Genomic DNA, 17,922 nt, shown 5'->3' with positions numbered 1-17,922 from the left:
TGGCAGCGCGTTCTGTTCTGAAAGCTTTCGCAAGCTGCGCCGCCCCACGCGCCGCTGCGCGGAGGCTGACCACAAGCATTCGGCCGGAGGAGACGCCGCCGCTGCCGCGGACTTCTTACGTCTCTGAGCCGGCCGCCCAAGAGTGCGGCGGGTGAGTGGGAATGAACGGCCGCCGAGGCTGTGCTGCTGCCTGTGGCACTGGGAGCTGCTGGCGCGCCTGGGTCGGCTTTAAGGAAAAAAGTGGACTCCGGCTTCGTTCGCGGCACCCTGTGTGGCTGTGCGGACCAAGTGGCTTCCAGGGTTGCCCCCCAGTCCCGGTCCGGGCCCTGACTGGATGTGCCGCTCGGAGAAGAAAGGGGCGGGGGTGGGGCGCTGTGGCAGTAGCAGCAGCCGCTTTTGCTGAACTTCCACCGGCCGGGGGCTCCAGCCGCCGGTGGAGGGCTGCTTGAGACTGGCGGGCGGGCGGGCGGGCGGGAGGCTCCTCAAAGGGGTCGCTGCGGGTCCCTGGTCTTCAGACACCTATAGGTCTTCTTTACTCTGTGAAGTCATTGTTAGTCCTGAAGTGGCGCGGCAGACTCCCAGAAAAGGTTTTCTGGGATAGGGTTGGGTCAGTTTTTGCCTTCCAGCTCAAATCTAAATTTTAAGCCTCTTTCGAGCATCTTTTTTTTAGTGCTATCCTGTTTAAAGTGGGAAAAGCATTTTGAGTGGCGACATTTTCTAAGTAGAACTCACAGCATATAAAAGTAAGCTATGATACACGATGGATATTTAGATTAGAACCAATGTTTACACATTTAAATTGAGACTTTTTTTGTTTCGTTTTAGCATAACCAACTTTCATTACCGTAAGCCTATATGTTTTTGGAGGGAGAAATGGACAATGAACTCTTCAGAAATGCTTGTTGGATGGAGTTATGAGAAATTCCTCTCCCACTGCTAATTACGTAATAGAAAAGAGTTTATGTACTTTTTTTTTTTTCTTTTTAGGGCTGCACCCGCGGCATATGGAGGTTCCCTGGCTAGGGGCCCAATCAGAGCTACAGTTGCCTGCCTACACCACAGCAAGGCAGGATCCCAGCCGTGTCTCTGACCTACACCACAGCTCAGGGCAACGCTGAATCCTTAACCCACTGAGCGAAGCCAGGGATCGAACCGGCAACCTCATGGTTCCTAGTCCAGTTTGTTTCTGCTGCACCACTACTGGAACTCTGAAAAGAGTTTATATATTTTTAAATCAGCGCTGTTCCAAGTATAATGTAGCTCTGCTTCCCCTTGTCCCCAAATCTCAGAAAGAAGGGAAGGAGGGAGGGGGGAAAGGAAGGAAGAAAAGAAAACCAAAGCTTTAGAAAAATTAACTATAATTAAAATGTGTAGAATAAAAACAATTCGTGAAAGAAAGAAAACCAGAGTTTTAGAGAAATTAACAGAGTTAAAATATGTGGAATACTTGTTTTAACCTAATTCTGTCACGAGATTGAGAAACAAACCTTACCCCTTGACCCTGTAAAATTTCCTCCTCATCCTTCTCAGTATTCATAAAGGAGTGATTTGATCTCTGGCTACTCTTTATGAATATAGTATTATATTAGATGTGAGTGTCTGGCTATTCAGACTGGTTGGGTCAGCTTTTTTTTATATTAGTGTATTCAGTTTTTTTTATATTAGTGTATTCTGCTGGTAAATTTACTTCCTTTCACTTTGCTCTCATGATATAAGAAAATATAGGTCTTATCTTCAGTTTGAGTTTTCCTACCCATTATTTCATTTAGTAAAACCAACATGCTAGGAGATGAGTTTTAGGAAAGGGATTTTAACTGTTTATTTTTTTCAACAAGAACTTTAAAAATAAATTTTGTCTTACCTTAAAGTCAAATATTTAGAGTTATTCGTCAGCATCTCCAAGTAGCATATTTTGTACATCTGTTTGTTCTAGTTCAGAACAATAAAGAGAAAAAATAATGTCAGTAACACGTATTTTGTCAGGTCAGAATTAGGAGTGTTCAGATTTACAATTATATATCAGTGTTGATTCATCTCATTGCTTTCCTGCAGAGCAAATATGAATGTTGGAGTTGCCCACAGCGAGGTAAATCCAAATACCCGGGTAATGAACAGCCGGGGTATGTGGCTGACATATGCATTGGGAGTTGGCTTGCTTCATATCGTTTTACTTAGCATTCCCTTCTTCAGTGTTCCTGTTGCTTGGACCTTAACAAATGTTATACATAATCTGGTAAGAATTTCACTTTATACTAAGCACTTAAAACCTTAAGGTTTAGTAGTTTTTTCAGGGACTGTGTGGATGGAACAGGCAGTTATTTAATGGATACAGTTTTGTAAGATGAAAAAAGTTCTGGAGGTGGATGGTTGCATAAAAATGTGGATGTTTTTAATACCATTGAACTGCACACTTAAAAATGCTTAAGATGGTACATTTTTATTTAAATATATTTATTTTTTTCTTTTTATAGCCCACTCCTGTGGCATATGGACGTTCCTAGGCTAGGGGTCGAATCAGAGCTGCAGCTGAGGCTTACACTACATCCATAGCAACACCAGATCCGAGCTGCATCTCCAACCTATGCTGCAGCTTGCTACAGCCAGATCCTTAATCCACTGAGCTAGGCCAGGAATAAAACTTGCTTCCTCACAGAGACTTCATCGGTCCTTAACTCACTGAGCCACAATGGGAAATCCTGTTATGTGTATTTAAACACAGTTTTTTAAAAAGCTTAAAGTTTTATGTTATAAAGAAGAAAGACACGACTCAGTTTTTGAAAAACGGTTTGATTGAGGTATAAGATAAAATTTGCCCATTTAAAGTGTATAGTTCCCGTCATGGCTCAAGGGTTAACAAATCCAACTAGGAACCATGAGGTTTCGGGTTCGATCCCTGGCCTTGCTCAGTGGGTTAAGGATCTGGCATTGCCATGAGCTGTGGTGTAGGTTGCAGACGCAGCTGGGATCTGGCATTGCTGTGGCTGTAGTGTAGGATGGCAGCTACAGCTCCGATTCTACCCCCAGGCTAGGAACTTCCATATGCTGCGAGAGCGGCCCTAGAAAAGGCAAAAAGGCAAAAATAAATAAAAGCGTATAGTTCAGTGATTTTTTTAGTATATATACCAATTTTGAAGAATTCTTATCTGGGATAGGATTATATCCTTTCTGTCACTTTATGTTTAAACATCAGACCCTTTTTCTAAGTAAGACTTTCTTCTATTGGTTTAATAGAATCTGAAAAATACGTCATTTTAGCAAAAATTACAAGACACTGTAATTCAGGCTACTATAATATATTGATTAACCAGAATGCTTCAGAAAAAGTTATTATGTTTTTTGGTTAACTAGAGTCTAATGAACATCCTTGGTTTCAATCCTTGTTAAGTCTTTCTAAACTGTATAAATATACTTTCTTATTTCAGTATAGAAGTTTTGAGCTTAATCATATCTTAATGATTCAAAAACTTAAGCTTCTTCCTGTTGACTATTGCTCTTCTATATTATATGATAGCTCTAAAAAGTACCAAAGGTTAGATTGACTCTACTAACCATACTATGCAGCCCTGGAAATTGTTTAAAACAACAACAAAATCCAAAAAACCTGATAATGACTTTTCTTGTCTTTAATAACCTATTGAAGTAGAATGAAAGACAAGAAGCCTAGTTAATTAAGACTTTTAATTGAATTCAGATTAACTATATATTTGTTTGAAGGTATACCCAAAATGAAGAACTTTAAGACAGAAAAATATAGGAGAAATATATTTTTAAAAAAATTAACATGGGAGTTCCCGTTGTGGCTCAGTGGAAACGAAACTGATTAGAATCCCTGAGGGTATGGGTTCAAACCCTGGTCTCACTCGGTGGGCCCAGGATCCAGCGTTGCCGTGAGCTGCAGTGTAGGTTACAGATGTGGCTCGGATCTTGTGTTGCTGTGGCTGTGGCATAGGCCAGCAGCTGTAGCTCCAGTTTGACCCCTAGCCTGAGAACTTCCATATGCTTTGGGTGTGGCCCTAAAAAGCAAAAATAAAACAAAAATATGATTTATTTTATATCATGTAGAAAGTATTTGAAGTTGACTGGAGGAGGACAAGGACGAAGTGGTAGAAATAAGTGAATGTCTGTTAAGTCCATTTTATATGATAAGATTTTAGAAGAAAGGGTTTAAAAACATTGTTTTTAGGTAGTAACCTCTTAGAAATAACTGACACTAACATATCCTTTTTATTGGAATTCTTTTCCTTTGGCTTCCATGGGATTGCTTTTTCTTATGTAATTTCTGATCTTTATTGTTTCCTTTCGCACAGTCTTCTCTTTCCTTCTCTTAAGTATTGCTGTTCCCAAGGTTCTTCATCTCTTCTTATGCTATATGTTGTATGTAGGTTACTTCATCTATCTGTATTTTTAGTCTCTACCTGTTGAATGATGATGACCATACTAATATTGCCAGAACACCTTGTACCTTAAACCAAACAAATATCAATTGAACTCATGCTTGATACATCCTTACTACCCTCTGCAGTCTGTTCCTGGACTTTGTTCCTAATCTAATCTTAAGGTACCACTATCTTCCCAGTAAACCATAGCTGAATGTCAAAGGTAAAGTGGTTAATATAATGTATCATCCTAACTTTAAAAGAGAGCTTTAGTAATAACTACTCTAAGAGAGTAAATGTGAATCAGGACCACCTATGCATGGTCACCCTAGCCTTAGAATAATCTAATTACTTTTCCTTTATATACCACTTCCATCTAATCAAAGCCTTGTCTTCAAGGTGATCCCCTGGGCATTGCTGTAATTCATGCCATTTTTTTCATTAACGTAGATTGCTCCAGTAGGTCAAATGGTTTCTTTGATGCTCCACTACTCTACTTCCCTTTATTCCAGTTTAGCAGAGTGGTAGTTTTAAAATGTATGTTTGCCTAAATCTCACTCTTTAAGTCCTTCAGTGATTCCCTGTTAGTCATAGTAAAATGCCCAGCTCTTTGTGTGGCATGTAAAATCAGTTGATAATAGTGCAGGAGCAAAAAAGGGACCTTAACCCAACTCCAAATACAAGCTATGCTCTAACAATAATGAAAATTGTCTCCTCTCCTTTTTTTTTTGGCTTAGGCTCTTCCACTATTTTAATACCTCTCCCTCCTTCTTGCTCCACCTCGCTGACTGCTGCTTGTCCAGGAAAATTATTCAAATATCACCTCCTCTACGAAGCTACAAAATTCCCATACTGTATTCTTTTTTCATGTATTGATCATACTTTTATAATTAGCAGCTTATCTCTTTTATTTTTTAATTTGTATATTTCTAAAGACCTATTTAAATGTTTGCTTGAATAAATTAGTCTATTTTCACATGATTTTCCCATCTCCATTGACATACTTATTATAGAAGTTTTCTGCCCCCTTCATGTTTTCAAGTTGGTGGACTGTGATTGAGGCCATGGACAAAGGGTAGGTAATTGAGAACATGTAGGGAAAGCAAGTTTAGTCCTCCACACTAAAAGTCTAACCAACCATGGATATAGCAATTATATGACTCCAAATATAATTATTTTTGAAGTTAGTCTTCATGAAACCAATTAAAAATGTGAAAATACCTACTGAACTAAATATGGGAAAACAGATCCAGTTGTTATCCCTGATTAGAAGAAACTGTCTGTGCCTTTCTGAGCCATACAGTAGAAACCTACAGCAGTTGATTTTACCGATTGCTGCAGTTCCCTCTTAGAAGTTTTAATACTTCACAAAATTCTTATCCTAGCTTTTAAAATTAAAGAGAATTCTCTTCAGTTTGAGTCAGTAAACCATGAGGGCTAACCATGAGCTACATATGTTTTTTCCTAATTCTTTTGATGTGGGTATAAATTATCTATCACTAAAATTTTATAGAAATTTTTATTAGTTATTAAAAGCAAAATAATGGAGTAGATGGTAAATGGTTAGATAAGATTTTATTTTTTCATTAAAATGAATATATAAAATAAACTGAATTCCAAACACTGGTGAGTGCATGTGGTTTGAAGGAAGTTATGAAAGGATTGTTCTTATTTCTCTATAACATGTATGGTCTAGAGTATAGATTCTTAACTTTTTTGGGTCACATACTCTTGAGAATGTGAAAGCATACATTTTCTGTTTCATTCTCTCTTTTAAAGTCCATGTGAAAATAGTTTTCCTATGCTTACAGAATAAATATTCCTTGGCTTAATATCATCTTGGCTTATATCTAATACTTTGAATGAGCCCTTGTTCCTGAAGTATTCAGGCTTATGGGAAAAATATGTACACAACTTCAACACTATATTGTGCTATAATAAACGTATTTTCAATAAAATTCTGTATAAGCACATAAGCAGGAGGTTAATTATTGCTAATGAGGAGGGCTTCAGTAAGGAGTTATCATTCGCATTGAACCTTTGAGAATGTAGTAGTTGACAAGGTATAATCAAGGCTTTTGCCTCAGTGACAAGGAATCTTTTCCATTTCTGCATTTCTTGAGTACACTCTGTACCTTTGATAGTAATTTCTGCCCTACATTGTAGTTATTTATGCATATCTTTTTTTTCCTTACCATTTCTTAAAAGATTGAACTTTTTCAAGGTGTTGGTTATGTCTTCTTGACTTTAGTGACTAGGTAAAATTGTTTCATGATAATATATAGGCTTTATTTAGTTACCGCTGCTTCAGGCAGTGATCCTGCAATGAAGCATTACTTATCAATCTAAATGGATATGTCAAAGAAACCAAATCTAGTATACATTGTTTTTTTCCTAACTAACTAGATGCTTAAACATATTACTGGACAGAATGGCTTTCAGTAATGTTTTTTACTTTAATTTTTAAAAACCAACTTCAAAATAAACATTGTTGAGGCACAGTGGTGATTTTAAAGGCAAATTGTGTTGGACATTATACCTATTACATCAAACCATCTTTGTTGCTTCATAAAAGGAACTATCAAGACAAAGATCTAATGTTAAATATTTTCAAAATCATAAGTACTTGCCAGTTTGTATGTTTTTATCATAAGTATCATCAGATTTACTAATATGACACTCTAAACTTTCCTACACATTGGGGAAAAATTAATCCTATTTCCTAATGGTAGATGTTTTAGAAAAATCTAAATATAATGATGCAGAGCTACCCTGATGGTACTTTTCATTTATTTTCATTTTAATAAGAGATGAAAACAGGATACTTTTGCTTGACTTTATAGTGATTTTCACCAAATCATATGTCCATATAAGCCCCTGGAAGTTTTGTTTTACTATGAAGAAACTAGCCACAGTCTTTCACAATAACATAAAATCTTAAAACTTCAGCTGTTAAGTTGATCATGCACTCTGTCACAGTCTGGAACTATCTTAATGCTTACGTATTAATTTTGTATTTGATATTGATTGTGTACTGCCTTGTTTCTTTCCAGGGGATGTATGTATTTTTGCATGCTGTAAAAGGAACACCTTTTGAAACTCCTGACCAGGGTAAAGCAAGGCTCCTTACTCATTGGGAACAACTGGACTATGGAGTACAGTTTACATCTTCACGGAAGTTTTTCACAATTTCTCCAATTATTCTGTAAGTGGTGAAAATTTTTAGGTATGAGGAGGATTGGATGAGAGAAAGCCATCCTTTTATTTGATTAAATTTGAATATAAACAATATTTTTTGAAAATCTCTATCCGTTATAGCTACCTTGTGGAGAGTATAAAATACAGGCAGAATTTTTAACATACTGATAACCAGTTTTCACTTCAATCAAATATATATGGAGACAATATTTCGTGCTTATCAGTATGTATAGACATTCTAGAATGTGCAAGTCAAATATATTCTAGTTCGTGTTCTTAAGTTCCTTGCAAGAAAACTAAGCATATAATCTTGTTTTGTATTCCACTGTCAAATTAATCTCCCTAAACAAGGATTTGGATGATTTCAAATGAGTATCATCAATCACTTGGCACTTTTAAACATTCAGACTTGTTAGGAGAGACAGTATGGTTTAGAGAAAAGAGAGGTTAGCTTTTCATTGTAGGACAGACCTGGATTGATCCTGTATCTATCAGTTAGCCTTTTGGTTTTGCTCATTAATAAAATCCTAGCCAGTGATAACTAACTCAGTCTGATGCTATAAGAAATGCTTATTGTAAAGTATCTAACCTTATATTTGGTATCTAATTTTCTCCTATTACCTGATATCCAGACCTCTACAAAATGGTTCCTACCTCATATTTTCCTTTATGTTCCTCACCCAGCTCCCACCTGATCATGTTCTTCTAAGCAGCATTTCTTGAATACCTCATGTATATTTTAAGTCATTGTTCAAGTCATTTGTTCAGTCTCCCACCTGAAATGCCTTTTCCTTTCTTAATATATCTATCTTATTCTTTCAAGATTTAAATTGTACCTCCTCAGTGAGGTCTACTTAGCACCCAACCTTCAGTGATAATGCTCTGCTTTGAACTTCCATAGTAGTTGTTGCTCCTTATTTATGTCATTTTGTATTATTTCTGTTATTTATTTCTGCAAAGAATTTGTGCATGAATTGCTTTGAATTTCATACTCAGTTGCTTGCATATAGTAGATATTTCATATATATCCTAATCAAACCCTCTATAGCATGAAGATTATTTAATAATATATCCATTATAGAATCAATGTAGTCTGCAGTAGCTGGAAAGACTTCTTGGAGGCATTAAAACTTCTTAAACTAGAACTTAAGGTAGGGTGGATTTTAGATGTTCAAGTCAGAGAAGGCATTCTCAAATGAAAAGAATAAAGTAATCATAAATTGGTATATTTGTCTTTCCTTGTATTTATAACAGGAGGAAATTTCTTAAATTTTTAATTGTTGTAGCCCCACATAAAATTAATGTCAAATGAAAATTTACTAGTATGGTCTAACAAAGATGAATGCAATAACAAGAATAATTGTTATTCAAAAAACCTTAAATTTGTATGTAAGCTCTACTCCTCTCTAGCTCTATGACTTTTGGCCATTTTCTTCAAAGACTGTTTCCTCGTCTAGAAAATGTGATGATTGCATTATAATAAAGTTGACCCTTGAACAATGTTATGGGGGGTTATGGGCATGACCTTCTGTCTAGTCAAAAATCCGAGTTTAGATTATTTTCTATCCCTGGTTCCACATCCTTGGATTCAGCCAACCATGGATTGTGTAGCAACCAGGTCACATACTGTGATATTTACTCTTGAAAAATATCCATCTATAAGTACACCTGTGCAGTTCAAGCCCACATTATTCAGGGGTCAACTCTGCATGTAAAAAGCCTGACATATGCTGAATTTTCAATAAGACCTATCACAAAAAAGGTCCAACTAAAATGTACCTGTGTACGACACCCACATTTTTAAAACCATATTTTTGACTCATGGGAATGATTTTAAATATCTTGTGATTAAATTCCTTGTATAACTGAAGAAACAGCATTAAAGCCATCCATATAGCATTGGTATTTCTCAGAGTACATTTATTTACATTTTCTTATTTGATCCTCATTTGTCAGGTAGCTGCTGAGTAATATTTACCACACTATTTGGATAAAGAAACATTCAAATGCATTGATTTGGTCTAATCTTGTAGCTAATTGGGGTCAAGACCCAGATTAAACCCTAAACTAGCTTCTGGTACAGGTCTCTTTCAGTATACCCTTTGGCAGGTAAATGCTATCACACTGATTTCCACCTGGGTTTTGCATCCCTTTGGAGGGTTGTGTAGGTTTTTATAAGAGTCAAGTAATTTTTGTGGTATATGATCTTTTTTATATGTTGTTGGATTTGGTTGGCTAAAATTTTGTTTGAGAATTTTTGCATCTATAATCATCAGAGATATTGGCCTATAATTTTCTTTTTTGGTAGTGTCTTTGGTTTTGGTGTTAGGGTGATGGTGGCTTCATAGAATGTCTTTGGGAGTATACCTTCTTCTTCAACCTTTTGGAAAAGTTTAAGAAGGATGGGTATAAGTTCTTTGTATGTTTGATCGAATTCATCTGTGAAGCCATCTGGTCCTTAACTCTGTACAGAGTGTTTTTTTTTTAATGCATATTCAATTTCATTTCTACTGATTGGTCTGTTCAGTTGATCTATTCCCTTTTTTTTTTTTATCTATTCCTTCTTGATTCAGTTTTCGCAGGCTGTATGTCTCTAGAAAGTTGTCCATTTCTTCTAGGTTGTTACATTTGTTGGCATGTAATTGTTCATAGTATTCTCTTATGGTTTTTTGTATTTCTGCAGTATCTGTTGAGATTTCTCCTTTTTCATTTCTTTTTTTTTTTTTGTCTTTTTAGCTATTTCTTGGGCCACTCCCGCAGCATATCGAGGTTCCCAGGCCAGGGGTCCAGTCGGAGCTGCAGCCACTGGCCTACACCAGAGCCACAGCAACGCGGGATCCGAGCCGCATCTGCAACCTACACCACAGCTCACGGCAACGCCGGAACCTTAACCCACTGAGCAAGGGCAGGGACCGAACCCGCAACTTCATGGTTCCTAGTTGGATTCGTTAACCACTGCGCCATGACAGGAACTCCCACATTTCTTATTTTGTTTGAATTTTTTCTCTCCTTTTTGGTGAGTCTGGCCAGAGTTTGTCAATTTTGTTTACCCTTTCAAAGAACCAGCTCTTGGTTTTATTGATTTTTTTCTATTGTTTTATTCAGTCTCTATTTTGTTGATTTCCTCTTTGTTCTTTATGATTTCCATCCTTCTGCTCACTTTAGGTTTTGTTTATTCTTGTAATTCTTTAAGGTGATAGGTTAAGTTGTTGATTTGAGATTTTTCTTCTTTTTTTGAAGAAGGCCTGTATTGCTATGAACTTCCCTCTAAGAACTGCTTTTGTGGCATCCCATAGATTTTGAATGGTTGTGTTTTCATTATTATTATTATTATTATTACTATTTTTAGTGCTGCACTAGCAACATATGGAAGTTCCCAAGCTAGGGGTCAAATTGGAGCTATAGCTGCTGGCCTACACCACAGCCACAGCAATGTGGGATATGAGCCGCATTTGCAACCTACACCACAGCTCACAACAATGCCAGATCCTTAACCCCTGAGCAAGGCCAGGGATCAAACCTGGAACCTCATGGTTCCTAGTCGGATTCGTTAACCACTGAGCCACAATGGGAACTCTGAAATAATTTTTATAGTCTATAATTTGTTGAGGTTATTTTTGTGCCCCAGTATGTGGTCAATCCTTGAGAATGTTCCATGTGCACTTGAAAAGAATATATATTCTGGGTTTTTGTATGTAATGTCCTGGAAATATCAACAAGATCTAATTTTTCTGCTATGTCATTTAGGATCTCTGTTACCTTAATTGATTTTCTGTCTAGAGGACCTGTCCATTGATGTGAGTGGAGTGTTGAAAGTCTCCTACTATTATTCCCATCAATTTCTCCTTTTATATCTGTTAGTATTTGTTGTATGTGTTCGGGTGCTCCTATATAGAGGCATACATATATGTGTGTATATATATATATATAAACAAGCATGTAACATCCTCTTCTTAAGTTGATCTTTTTATCATTAAGCAGTGTCCTTCTCTGTCTTTCTTTATGGGCTTCATTTTAATGTCTATTTTGTCTGATGTGAGTATTGCAAATCCTGCTTTCCTGTCTTTTCCATTTGCCTGAAATATCTTTTTCCATTCCCTTGCTTTCAATTTGTAAGTGTCCTTTGCCCTAAGATGAGTCTCATGTAGGCAGCATATTGTAGGCTCTTTTTTTTTTTTATCCAGTCTGCCCCTCTGTATCTTTTGATTGGAGCATTCATTCCATTGACATTTAAGGTAATTATTGATAAAGATGTATTTAGTGTCATTTTAAACCTTGTTTTCCAGTTGATTCTATGTTTCTCCTGTGTTCTTTTCTTTTTTTGGTTGGATGATTTCTTTTTATTTTATGTTTGTATCCTCTTCTTTTTAGTTTTTGTGAATGTATTGTTTGGTTTTGATTTGTAGGTGCCCTGTTTTCAAGTATGTTAACCCCTTCCTATATGTGCTTGCTTTAGCCTGATAATCATATAGGCTCAAAAGATAATCTAGATTTTCTTACTTTCCTTCCCCACATTTTATGATATGATGTCCTTTTTTTAACATCCTCATGTTTATCCTTTTGCTGTTCCTTGTGTTTATTGTCACTTTTACAACAGGTTTTGTTTGTTTTTAACTTTTAGATTTGTGTACTGGCTTATTTGATTCCTTTCCAGTTGTGATTTTCTCCATTTTATTTCTTCTTTTTTATTAAGAGGAGCCCTTTAAGTATTTCTTTTAGAATAGGTTTAGTATTGCTGTACTCTTTAGTTTTTGTTTGTTGGAGAAATTTCTTTATTTCTCCTATTTTAAATGATATTCTTGCTGGATAGAGTATTCTAGGCTACAGATTTTTCCCTTTTAGAACTTTGAATATATCTTGCCACTTTCTTCTAGCATATAGTGTTTCTGGAGATAAATTTATAATTAACTCTCTTTTTCTCTTGGAGCCTTTAGGATGCTCTCTTTATTTTTAACTTTTGCCATTTTTACTATACTGTGTCTTGATGTGGTCCTTTTTGGGTTCAACTTGTTTGGGGCCATCTGTGCTTTCTGTATCTTGATATCTGTTTCCTTTATATTTGAGAAGTTTTCAGGCATAATTTCTTCACCTATGTTTTCAATCCCCTTTCCTTTTTCTTTTTCTTCTGGAATCCCTATTATGTATAGCTTGGCCCACTTATAGTATCCCATAGATCTCTTATATTGCTTTCATGTTTATTCATTTTGTTTTCTGTCTGCTGTCCTGATTGCATGATTTCCATTATTCTATCTTCCAAGTAACTAATTTGTTCCTCTGTATTATGTTCTGCTTTTGAGTGTCTTTAATTCAGCTTGTGTCTGTGCAAATGAATTTTCTAATTTTTCTTGGCTCTTCCTTATTTTTCTAGTTCCTTTCTAAAGTAATCTGCATTACTGTTCATATCCACTCTTAATTCCTTATTCACTTTTAATTCAGTATTTTCACTATCTCCTTTTTAAACGTGGTATCTGTTCATCTACAGAGGTCTGTTTCATTGTTTGTTCCTTCAAGGGAATTCTCCTGTTCTTTTAACTGGGAATGGTTCCTGAGCTTCTTCATTTTGCTTATATTTTTCTTATTCTTTGAGTTTAGGGAAAATAACTACTGTAGTCCTAGAGGGCTATTTATATGCCAGAGTGCCATTGGTATTTTGTGAAGGCTTACTATTTATTTTTGGTGTGAGGGCTGCTTTTAGTTTGGATGCTTACTGTCTCTTTCCTCAGTGTGTGCAGGCTCTTGTCCTCTTGATAGGGTGCTGCACATGCTTCCAGGGAGATGGCAATGGGCAGGTCTAGTAGCCAGTGCCTGGTTGCTGGGCCCTTGACAGTGGCAAGGACCTGCAGGGAGGTGGCTCAGGCTGCATCTAGTCGCAGGGCCCTGGGAAGTGGCAAAAACCCTTAGGCAGATGTAGACAGCTTCTGGAGCATCTGGCAGTGGCAGTGGCAGGGTGCATGTGTTCCCGGGGAGAGAGAGTAACAACAGGTAGTACCTGGTTGTGCTGCCCTCCTCAGAGGTGACTGGGGCCCCAGGTGGTGCCTGTTCATGGACCCCTCATTGTGGTGGGACACGCCCACCTCTGGAGTCTGAGATGATTGCAGCTGTTTTCCGCCACTACCTGTAGCCCTCACATGAGGTACCTCACCACCCATAGCCCCACCCTCCAAGAGTCCATGCGTGTGCAAAGAAAGATATTCCTATGGCAGTCTGCCCCACTTCCTCTTACCCTCCCCAATAATGGTGCCTTACTTCTCCTGTGGGCCCAGACCTCCTCCCAGGTTCCCTCAGCTGTGGCGTTGCACTCCCCAGCCCAGGGCATTCCACTCCCCAGCCTTTGGCACACCACTTCCTCAGGTTGTCTCCACACAGCCAACCCTAGTCCTTTCCCTGGAACTGACCTCCAGATTCTGCGTCGCAGCACCCAGCCCTCTTCCAAGCATCCCAGGCTGGGTGTCCCTAGAGGTAGTACTAGTTGTCTGTGTAGCTCTTTCTCTGCTTTGTCCTCCTCAGTCCAGCTGCTGTGCTTTTTTCTGAGGCTTTGAGGTTCTTCCATCTTGGCTGATCTCCCCGTCAGTTAGGTGGCTTCCCAAGGTGTGGGTTCCTTCCTTTCACAGCTCCCTCTCAGGGATGCTAGTCCCATCCTGATTCCTCTCTCTCTCTTTCTCCCCACCCCCTTTTGTTCTATCCAGTTGTGTGGAGGGTTTCTCGCCCTTTTTGGAGGTTTAAGGTCTTCTGTCAGTGTTCAGTAGATGTTCTGGGTGAATCATTCTACATGTAGGTTTTTGTTTTTGTTTTGTTTTGTTTTTTGATGTTATTGTGGGAGAGGATGAGTGCCATATCTTATTCCTCTGCCATCTTGATCCCCTCCCCAAGTAATTTTCACGCAAAATTAGTTTTCATTAAAAGACATAAAGGAGACTATGCTACAATATGATAAGGAAAAGCCATTCTAAGAGGATATATTATTTCCAACATATCAAACTATAGATTAAACCCATACTGATCATGGGGAAAATAACTGAGCTTATTAAATGCAAGTGGCGTCCTATTGTTTAGTGAAGGGAGTATGAAAGCAGGAAGACAGGGTTTAAAGTAAAGATTGAGGGACATGATTTATTCTCAACGAATTTTCTGAGTGTAGTTCATGAAATAGGTAGAAGATTATAGAATTTCTCAATTTAAATGGTTCTGAAAATGATGTGTACAACTCTCTGTAATGTTTTTAGTTGTATTTGGAAAACAGCTGTTCTTTTCTCTCCATATTACACAAGATATCTATTACCCCCCAGAGGGAAAACTATTAAAATACTTTTCTGTTTACTCTAAAAGTATTAATTAACAAACATCTGGAGTTCCCGTCGTGGCGCAGTGGTTAACGAATCCGACTAGGAACCATGAGGTTGCGGGTTCGATCCCTGCCCTTGCTCAGTGGGTTAACGATCCGGCGTTGCCATGAGCTGTGGTGTAGGTTGCAGATGCAGCTCGGATCCTGCGTTGCTGTGGCTCTGGCGTAGGCCGGTGGCTACAGCTCCGATTAGACCCCTAGCCTGGGAACCTCCAAATGCCGTGGAAGCGGCCCAAAGAAATAGCAAAAAGACAAAAAAAAAAAAAAAAAAAAAAAAAATCTATATGCAAATTAACTTATCATCAAATAAGGTATGATGTTTTATTTTCTACATCCTGTCTATATTAGGATACTGGCTTGATTTATCTGCATTCTGATGTACCTTGTGTCAAACTAAACATTCTGACTCAATGATAAATAGCCTTAAAGGTGGTTTAGGCCTCTTAAAACAAATTCTCAGATATTGGATGTCTTTGAACATGTACATTCAGTTTTGGCACAACAGATGGAATTTTATAATAGTGTCTTTCAAGATTCTGTATATAACTGTTGAACTACAGTATGGAAATGAGACCATCAAAAGGGCAATCAAGTATTTGTTTTCTTTCAAAGATACTAAATTTCACTAATTCACTAACACCCCAATTTTCACAACTTATAGCAATGGTTCTTAACTTTTGGTGGATCACAAAGCCTTTGAGAACATGATGGATACTTTAACTCTAGATCGTCTCTTCAGAAATATACACATAAGTACAAACTACACTTAAAGTTTCAGGAAGCATATGAACCCTAGTTTGAAAGCCTTCTGCTTTAAAGGATGCTAAGTAGTAACTGTTCTCTATTAAATACATTTAACATGATTGAAGAAATGCAAAATGTTCCTATATGCCTCCATTAAACAAATGTTTAAATCCTAAATAAAATTTAGACCCCCAACTAAAATGTTTCCTCTTTTCTCAGGACTCAAGTGGTTCTGCTTTTAGGTATTTTGTGTTTCAGTGGCCTTTTTTCTACCTTTAAATATTTTAAAAAATTCTAAGTAATTTTACTTTTATATGTTTCATATATATAAATATGTATATTCTTTTATTTCTACAGGTACTTCCTGGCAAGTTTCTATACGAAGTATGATCCAACTCACTTCATCCTAAACACAGCTTCTCTCCTGAGTGTGCTAATTCCCAAAATGCCACAACTACATGGTGTTCGGATCTTTGGAATTAATAAGTATTGAAATGTTTTGAAACTGAACACAAATTTTTACAGCCACTGAGTTTTCTGTAAGGAAGGAGTGATTAGTAAACTGCACTGTTTCTTGATAATGTGAAATGAAAGGTATTTACATTGGAGAGCCAATTGCTGGCTCTTCATGTGTGGTTTTGAAGTGCAGATTTTTACAAGAAGATGCCTCTGTTTAATGCATCTGGTATCTTTCTGAAGAGAGGCTTCATAGGCAGGCTGGGCAGGCCCAGCTTCTAAGTTAAATGACTATAAAGTAAAGGTGTAGTAGATAAATACAAGGAAATAAGAGATTTGTAAGGAACTAGGTCCAGCTTAGCTTATAATGAAGGGGCACTATATCAGGAGCAGAAAATTTTCAATCATTCAGTCATGATCATTTAGGCAACCTTATGTGTAAACCAGAATCATCTCTTTACAAGTTTATTATAGATTGTTTTTATTACCATACTTATTCCTCTTGTGTTAATATTAAAAGGGTATATACCCTCTTGTTTTATACAAACCAATTTCTACCTTATGAGTGTGGGTTTTTTTGGTTTTGAACATTGTGTTGATAGATGATTCATTTTTACATTTATTAAGTTACTGAGTTTGTGAAGGTCCACCTTCATGACATGACTGATTGATAATAGAAGATAGGCATCTTAGAAGCAGCCTCTTGAGTTGGCCTTCTAATTTTGGAACAGAGTGGGTTTTGCTGCCTTTCCAGATACAAGGCTGCTAAATCAATTAAGAAAACAATTTATTTCTCAGTTGAAGTATATGGTAACATAAAGGTCTCTGCTTATTTGGTTGAGCAATCTTATTGTTGAAGTCTGCCATTTAGAAAACGAAATATAAAATGGACAACCACATAGCCAAAATGTGGTCTGGCGGAAACTGCTTTTCTAGCAATAGTATCAAAGTAAATAATGGAGTCCTTTTTTTTTTAACAGGTCTGTAGTAAAAGATAACATCAGTTTTTCTTAGTCCTTCTGTTCTCAGTCCCACATTTTGCCCATCAATACATGAGTCATTGTAGATAACCCAAAATGGTAACTATTTCCAAAGCAGCAACCATATTGAATTCTCGTGACTTAGAGAAGCTTCCTGTAGTTGCTGACATTAATTGCAAGAAATAACTACTACTTTGAGAAGTAAATATCAAGAAAAGTTCTGATGTGGGATGAAACTGAAAAACCTAGTAACATTTGTATGAACAATTGAGTGAAAAGAATTATAAAGCCAACTTAATCAGTTTGTTTCCAGCTGACTTTTGGGGGTAATGATCATTGTTTTGTATTTCAAAAGTATTGAGTTTAGAAATCAGTTGTATAATAATGCCTTTGTATGTCTGTCTTTTCTTATGTATTTTTAAATAACGAGTAATCTATACTTTAATAAAATTTTTCTTTGGTGTAAGATTAATGAAAAAGCTCTCCAAATTCCGTCATCAGGTTACACTTAAATTTTTCACGTTTTTTTTTTTTTTTTAAGCAGCTGAATTTGTAAAATTAATGTAGCTAAAAATATTCCTTTTTCTTCATTTTAAAGTGTATCTCAAAAGGCTTACATTTGCACAGACTTCAGAGATTGAAATCTGCCCCTAGGAGTTCCCAGCGTGGCGCAGTGGTTAATGAATCCGACTAGAAACCATGAGGTTGCGGGTTCAGTCCCTGCCCTTGCTCAGTGGGTTAATGATCCGGCGTTGCCGTGAGCTGCATGCGGTGTAGGTTGCAGACGCGGCTCGGTTCCCGCATTGCTGTAGCTCTGGCGTAGGCC

General features: G+C 37.2%; 2 protein-coding genes across 4 annotated transcripts in view; one reads left to right on the top strand and one right to left on the bottom strand.

Moving 5' to 3' along the window:
- The window catches only part of PMS1 (PMS1 homolog 1, mismatch repair system component), a 124,903-nt gene that overhangs the window by 99,154 nt on the left and 7,827 nt on the right, over window positions 1–17,922 (bottom strand). For 2 of the 3 annotated variants that reach the window (XM_021075390.1, XM_021075394.1), the window contains exon 2: window positions 1,862–1,929. The gene's annotated coding sequence lies outside the window, so the exon portion shown is untranslated. Of the gene's footprint in view, window positions 1–1,861; window positions 2,043–17,922 lie in introns of those variants that run through there. The other variant, XM_013984337.2, reaches the window with a different exon arrangement.
- ORMDL1 (ORMDL sphingolipid biosynthesis regulator 1) lies at window positions 21–17,568 on the top strand. Its single transcript, XM_001926349.6, has 4 exons — window positions 21–151; window positions 2,053–2,233; window positions 7,430–7,581; window positions 16,018–17,568. Exons 2-4 carry the CDS (start codon window positions 2,060–2,062, stop codon window positions 16,151–16,153), a joined length of 462 nt encoding a protein of 153 aa, XP_001926384.1. The 5' UTR covers window positions 21–151; window positions 2,053–2,059; the 3' UTR covers window positions 16,154–17,568.

This window comes from Sus scrofa, chromosome 15 (genome assembly GCF_000003025.6).
Source record: "Sus scrofa isolate TJ Tabasco breed Duroc chromosome 15, Sscrofa11.1, whole genome shotgun sequence".
In the NCBI taxonomy this organism is placed as follows: domain Eukaryota; kingdom Metazoa; phylum Chordata; class Mammalia; order Artiodactyla; family Suidae; genus Sus; species Sus scrofa.
This window is presented reverse-complemented; position numbering and strand designations above follow the sequence as displayed.

What these genes read in the sequence shown, in the direction of transcription:
- ORMDL1 (XM_001926349.6), top strand. Translation starts at nt 2,060, where the DNA reads ATGAATGTTGGAGTTGCCCACAGCGAGGTAAATCCAAATACCCGGGTA. An exon ending in CAAATGTTATACATAATCTG is followed by an intron (nt 2,234 to 7,429) that starts GTAAGAATTTCA and finishes GTTTCTTTCCAG; the next exon opens with GGGATGTATGTATTTTTGCA. An exon ending in ACAATTTCTCCAATTATTCT is followed by an intron (nt 7,582 to 16,017) that starts GTAAGTGGTGAA and finishes TTATTTCTACAG; the next exon opens with GTACTTCCTGGCAAGTTTCT.